A 6812-nucleotide genomic window follows, 5' to 3' on the forward strand; every position below is an offset into this window, starting at 1 on the left:
ACTTCTCTTGTCACCTCTGAACGCAAAACCTTCCTTCAGGTGGGCGCTGGGGTCGAAAGAGGTTTTGCAAATTACCTGTGATTACCCAGTAAACGCGTTTATTGCCCCATTATTGCCCATTTCCTCCTCCCGAGGTAATCCGTGTGCTCATTTACATGGAGAGACAGAGGGGAGTGGAGAGCCTCCTGTTAGCACAGCCAACAAACTTGGGATTGCTTTTTTTGTTTTGCCTCACGCGTTCAATTTCCTCCCGGCGCCCGCTTCGCCGCCCCGCACCGCCCCCCGGGGCGGGCTCGCTGCCCCCCACCCGCTCCAGCTCTGCCGCTCCCGGTTTGGAACCCGCCGAATCACAAAATTTCACGCCGCCAGAAGATAAACCCCGCCGCGCCGCCACCCCGCCGGCTCCCCGAGCGGCGTGTTCCCGAGATTACAGTCATTACAGCCTCAGCGTGAGCTCCACACAAGCGCGAAGCGCAACAGCGCGTCAATTAACAAACAAACGCCCCGTCCTGGGAGGACGACAACCCCCCGGGACGGCCCCGCCGCGCTCCCAGCCCGCGCCCGCCGCCGCTCCCCTTAAGGTGGTCCGATACGGAAAGGCAGACGAACCCCTATCCCTGGCCCGGAGCGGGTGGGGGGAAAACCTTCTCGGGACCAACCCCATGGCCCCAGGGAGCGGAGGGCAGCGGTCCCCGCCTGGCCCAAGGGGCAGCCCGCGGCCTTCTGCGGCGGCGCCTGCGCGGGGGGCGAAGAGAGCGCGTGGCGCCTCGGTGCCCTCAGGCCCTCAAGGCTTCCCGCGGGGCGGCCCCACCGGCGGGAGGCACCGCGCTGCGCTTCAGGCGGGAGGCGCAGCGGCTCTTCTGCCGCGGCAGGGGCCGGTGGTGGACCCTCGTAAGTCGGCACGGGCGGGTCATCCAGTCCTCGGTGGCTGCACCGCCTCCAGCCTGACGCGAAAGCTCGGGGAGCCGCGGCCCAGTGGGAACCGGACGCCCGAAACTCCGACTGGGCCGCGGGTGGGTCAAGTCTCCAGCAGCAGTCGTGAGCGAGCTGTGTGCGCCCACCGGAGGCCGCCGAGCAGGACGTCGGTCCCTCCCTGTCCAGAGAGACAGCGGTTCGGACCGACAGGTTGCGTACAGCTGCAGCGGGAGCTGCCTCATCGGTGTCCCGGCCGAGGAAAGCGTTCACCTGCCGGGTCGCGGGGCCGTCCTACGGGGCGCTTGAGCTGCTGGCTGCTCCCCGTGTGCGGATGGATGCCCGCCAGCCCACCAGTTACAAAGCTGCCTTGCCTGGCAAACACGCTTGTACACGCAACTGCGTGCCAGGAATCCCGGTTTTACTAATTTCATAATCCCTGCCCCGCTCTCCAGCCTTAGCCGTGACCCCTGGTAGTAAACCACCAACATCGCGTTTCAGACTGCAGCGTACACGTGTGTAGCCGCGCAGAGGGTGACCGGGGACGCAGAGACCCGTGGCCAGGCCGGGTCTCGGCCCCCGGCTTCGCCACGCTCTCGCTTTCACGAGCACGTGTAGCACTCGGTCCCGGAGCAACTCACACAGCTCAAGCTGAGAGGCAACCAACGCTTGCACTGCTCAAACTTCCACAGGCGGGAAACTCCCGCGGATCTCCTCGCTTGCATAGAAAACCCCTCCCGGGGAGACCCCGGGCAGTGGCTGAACTGCTGCTGGAGTGAACCTGACTTGACCAGAACCCTCGCAAGGCAACAGAAGTGCCTTGCAGCAGCCTTGAGCGGTGCTGCCTTGTCGCAGCCCACACGCCCGGCAGGGAGCATTTCACAGTGCAGAACAGCACCATCCCGTGCGGGCAGGAGCCTGACCAACGCAGAGAAAAGCCACGGCCACGTCCCCTGCAGCTGAAGGGGACCAAGCAGCTCCTGCAGCGCCACTGCCAGACTCCGGCTCTACCTTAAGGAGGGCTGAGGCCACCCCCCCTACCCCCTGCCTGGGCCTGGCTGATAGGCGGCCGGGGCGATGGAGGCGGGGCCTGGCGGCGCTCGCTATAAATATTCATGAGAGCGCGGTGGCCGGAGCGGCGCTGCTGGGGCTGGAGAACGAGAAGTTGTGTGGAGCTGCTGCCGCGTTCGACCCGTGGATCAGGTGGCCCGATCGCGGCCCGGGTGCCCGGCTCACCCCGCCGGCAGTGGAGAAGGAGGAGGCGGCGGAGAGTGAGGAACGGCCGGCTGGTGGTAGCCTGCAAAGCCCGGCGCTCGGGCGGACAGCAGGAGGAGCCGCTCCGGCCGCCCCAGTACCGGCCTCCCCGCTGCCCGCCCGCACGGGGCGGTGGGACTCCGGCGCCGCGGGGCGCGCACCGCCTGGTCCCCAGGACGCCTCGGCCATCTTGACCGCGCCGCGCGGGCGCTGACGGCGAAACTTCTCTGCCGCCACAGCCGCTCTGTGCCCGGCCGGCGCTGGAGCAGCGGCGAGAGAGGCGACAACCCCCCCTGCGCAGCGAGTTCCGCGAGGAGCGATGCGACGGCGGCTGAGGGACCTTCCTTGAGCGGACTCCCCCTCCTCCGGTGCCGCGCGAGCGTTCGCCGGCGGCTCCTCCTCACCGGGTTTCCGCGGGGCCGTCTCCCTCCCGGGAGACGGAGCCCCGCGGGGGCTGCGAGTCCTCTCACCTGCGGCCGGCACGGTGGGGGCTGCTCTCCGCCCCCCAGAGGGGTAGCCGGGGCGAGGGGTGCTGTGGCGCCGCGCTCCCTGTGGCTGCTGAGTGGGACGGGAGAAGAGCCGGGGCCGCCGCCCGCCGCCGAGCATGGAGTGGAGTTACCTGTTGGAAATCACCTCGCTGCTCGCCGCTCTGTCCGTGCTGCAGCGCGCCGGCTGCGCCGCTGCCTCGGCCGCCGCGTCCTCATCATCATCATCCTCGGCCAAGGAGCTGTCGTGCCAGGAGATCACCGTGCCCCTCTGCAAGGGCATCGGCTACAACTACACCTACATGCCCAACCAGTTCAACCACGACACGCAGGACGAGGCCGGGCTGGAGGTGCACCAGTTCTGGCCGCTGGTGGAGATTCAGTGCTCCAGCGACCTGCGCTTCTTCCTCTGTAGCATGTACACCCCCATCTGCCTGGAGGACTACAAGAAGCCGCTGCCGCCTTGCCGCAGCGTCTGCGAGCGGGCCAAGGCCGGCTGCGCCCCGCTCATGCGCCAGTACGGCTTCGCCTGGCCAGACAGGATGCGCTGTGACCGCCTCCCCGAGCAGGGCAGCCCGGACACGCTCTGCATGGACTACAACCGCACGGACCTCACCACAGCCGCTCCGCCGCCCGCCAAACCCCCGCTCCGCGGCGCCAAGCCCGGCGGCCCCGCCAAGGCTCCCCCCGCCGCCCCGCCGGCCGAGGCCCCGCGAAAGCCTCGGCCGCCGCCGCCCTGCGAGCCGGGCTGCCAGTGCCGGGCGCCGATGGTCTCGGTGTCCAGCGAGCGGCACCCGCTCTACAACCGCGTCAAGACGGGGCAGATCGCCAACTGCGCCCTGCCCTGCCACAACCCCTACTTCAGCCCCGACGAGCGCGCCTTTACCGCCTTCTGGATCGGGCTCTGGTCCGTGCTCTGCTTCCTCTCCACCTTCGCCACAGTCTCCACCTTCCTCATCGACATGGAGCGCTTCAAGTACCCCGAGCGCCCCATCATCTTCCTGGCCGCATGCTACCTCTTCGTCTCCCTCGGCTACCTGGTGCGCCTGGTGGCCGGCCACGAGAAGGTGGCGTGCAGCGGCGGGGCGGGGGCGGGCGGCGCGGGGGCCGGGGCGGCGGGGGCGGGCGGCAGTGCTGCGGCGGGAGCGGCAGCGGCGGGGGGGCGCGGGGCGGCGGGCGGCGCGGCCGAGCTGCAGCCGGAGCTGGCGGTGGCCGAGCACGTGCGGTACGAGAGCACCGGCCCGGCGCTGTGCACCGTGGTCTTCCTGCTTGTCTATTTCTTCGGCATGGCCAGCTCCATCTGGTGGGTCATCCTCTCCCTCACTTGGTTCCTCGCTGCCGGCATGAAGTGGGGCAACGAGGCCATCGCCGGCTACGCGCAGTACTTCCACCTGGCCGCCTGGCTGCTCCCTAGCGTCAAGTCTATCGCCGTGCTGGCTCTCAGCTCAGTGGACGGGGACCCCGTGGCTGGCATCTGCTACGTGGGCAACCAGAGTCTGGAGAACTTACGGGGCTTCGTGCTAGCACCACTACTCATCTACTTGGCCATCGGCTCCATGTTCCTGCTCGCCGGCTTCGTCTCGCTCTTCCGCATCCGCAGTGTTATCAAGCAGCAGGGTGGCCCCACCAAGACCCACAAGCTGGAGAAGCTGATGATACGCCTGGGCCTCTTCACTGTGCTCTACACTGTGCCGGCTGCCAGTGTGGTCGCCTGCCTCTTCTATGAGCAGCACAACCGGCCCCGCTGGGAGGCCACGCACAACTGCCCCTGCCTGCGTGACCAGCAGCCCGATCAGGCCCGTCGCCCTGACTATGCTGTCTTCATGCTCAAGTACTTCATGTGCCTGGTGGTGGGCATCACGTCCGGTGTCTGGGTCTGGTCAGGCAAGACTCTCGAGTCCTGGAGGGCCCTTTGTACCCGCTGCTGCTGGGCTAGCAAAGGTGCTGCCGTGGCTGGGGGTGCAGGCACGGGAGCAGGTGGGCAGGTGACAATTGCTGCAGCAGGAGGACTTGGGGCTGGAGGAGGTGGCTCCCTCTACAGTGATGTCAGCACTGGCCTGACGTGGAGATCAGGCACTGCCAGCTCTGTCTCCTACCCCAAGCAGATGCCCTTGTCTCAAGTGTGAGGAGGAGGAAAGAGGCCAAAGGTTAGGGAATGAGGGACACTGGCCTGCCTAAAATGCCCCCTCACTGTTTGGTGCCATTAATGAACCTCTAATGGTCCTTATTAGCCACAGCTTGTATAGAACAATGCAGCTGGCAGAGGCCCCAGGCTCCAGCCCCCTCCTCCTTTCCCTCCATTCATATGCAGGGAGCATGTACTTCAAGGAGCCAGCTTATTATTTTGCTGGCAGAGGAGGGTAGAGGCTCACCCGTGTCTTGCAGAGGGCAAGGCAAAGCAGCTTCTGATTCACTCTGGACTAGTAGCAGCTCTTTGCGCATGGGAGGGAGAGTCTTCCCCTCCCTCCCTCCCTCCTCACATCATCCTGAGGTGAGAGTGCTGGGACTGCAGGTTTTTGGGATATTGATGACCAGGCAAATGCCTTACAATTCAGACTGAATCAAAACATGTCTTAATTATACACCCCAGCTAAATACGGGTTCCTCCATTAAAGGATGTATTTATATAATTATTTGTTACCTTGTACAAATGTGTAAAATATGTATATATCCAAAGCTATACAGTCTGTAAATTTTTTTTGTAAAAAAAGTTTAGAGGCTACCCCTGTAAGAGCAAATATGAGTATTCTATTTTGTCAATAAAATGACTTTTGATAAATGACTTTTCCAAGCTTTGCTCCTAATCGTGCTCTGGTTATTCCAGCTGCTGTGTGTATAGAACTATCTAAAACCCATGAACTATATTCATGCTCCAGTCATGACTGGATAATAGAAAGCAGCTTCTGTTAAATGAATGAGATATGTAGACAGGAAGTAAAGTTATTCAACAAGTTGTTCTGAAAAAGTGTTTGCCAAAATTGGGAGGTGCCTTACCATAGTTCTGCTTTTTGAAAGATGGCAGTGTCTTTAACTGAGCCTTTACAGAATAGTCATCTCACATGGCATGTTAAGTATCCTTTTAAAATGGGTGCTATTTTAGGAATGTGCACACACTTCTAGTATCGGTTGTCTACACTTCTGTAAGCACCTAACTGTTGGATGATGTATACTGAAGTGTAAAAGGTTAATGTTTTAAATTCATAGAGCCACTACAGTGGAAAAGCAAGTTGAGATTTGTTAGATCAATCTCTTCTTAACAGATTAAACTAACATCTTAACCTTTCATACTTAACTTTTGTCTATCGAATATGGTCCTTTTTCAAGGAAAAAAGGTATTGTTCTTCTGTCAGGACTAAGCTAATTTATTTGAGCAGAAAGCTGTTGAATTAGCAGAAGAATGCTTTGGCAATTGTTGAACTTTTTACCTGTCTGCCCAGTGGCTCAGAACATCATTCCTTTAAGAGGAGCTAAATGAATAGGGTTAATCTGTAGGGAACTTGGTTTCTTTTGAGTTTGGGAAAACTTTGATCTTTTCTCTCCGCCAAACGTGATGTATAGTCTGCAGTTTCTTTCCCTGCTGCCTGGTTCCTCTTGTTGCAGACCAATTGGCCACCATGGAGCCTTAAAGTTCTTCAATTAAAGGGATGTGGGACTTTTTTTTTTTTTTTTTTTTTTTTTTTTTTAAGAGGAAGACTTGTAACAGTTAGTGAACACCAGAGGGAAAAGGGAGAACAGCCTTTTAAACAGCTTTTCCCTGCATTGTTAGCCAGACTGCAGGCAGCTAGGGATGGCTTGGAGCATTATAGAAAAGAGCTATGAATGCCCTACAGGTGGTCTGCTCACATAATCTCCCCAATTTAAAACATTTTCCTTTACAGGACAATTGCATTACAAAACTCCCTTCTCTTTTGCTCTTAATTGAACCAACGAACAACTACAAGATTTTCTTTAAATACAAAGTCCAAAAAATTGAAAATCTATTAACTACATTCTAATATGTTTTCTAAAATGAGATTGCTCAGAATACCAGGAGTAAAGCTGCATTAAACATTATTCCAGATATTTTATGCCTTCATCTTATATTCTATCAAATTAGCAATCGTTTAAAAGCAATTGGTTAGGTTGTGTGCTAGCAGTGAAAAGATAGCCCCAGGTCCCTTA

The 6812-nt window shown here is 59.3% G+C and overlaps 1 protein-coding gene and 1 long non-coding RNA gene across 2 annotated transcripts in view; one reads left to right on the forward strand and one right to left on the reverse strand.

Annotated features, from left to right (window-relative positions):
* Positions 1-859, reverse strand: part of LOC139792071 (uncharacterized) — a 34904-nt gene extending 34045 nt beyond the window's left edge. Inside the window, exon 1 of the long non-coding RNA XR_011724133.1 lies at positions 76-859. This is a non-coding gene — a long non-coding RNA (uncharacterized lncRNA). The remainder of the gene's footprint in view (positions 1-75) is intronic.
* A 777-nt stretch (positions 860-1636) lies between these two features.
* FZD8 (frizzled class receptor 8) lies at positions 1637-5433 on the forward strand. Its single transcript, XM_071734795.1, has one exon. The coding sequence runs from the start codon at positions 2771-2773 to the stop codon at positions 4775-4777; it is 2007 nt and encodes a 668-aa protein (XP_071590896.1). The 5' UTR covers positions 1637-2770; the 3' UTR covers positions 4778-5433.
* Positions 5434-6812: the final 1379 nt, after the last annotated feature.

Source organism: Heliangelus exortis, chromosome 2 (genome assembly GCF_036169615.1).
Source record: "Heliangelus exortis chromosome 2, bHelExo1.hap1, whole genome shotgun sequence".
NCBI lineage: Eukaryota > Metazoa > Chordata > Aves > Apodiformes > Trochilidae > Heliangelus > Heliangelus exortis.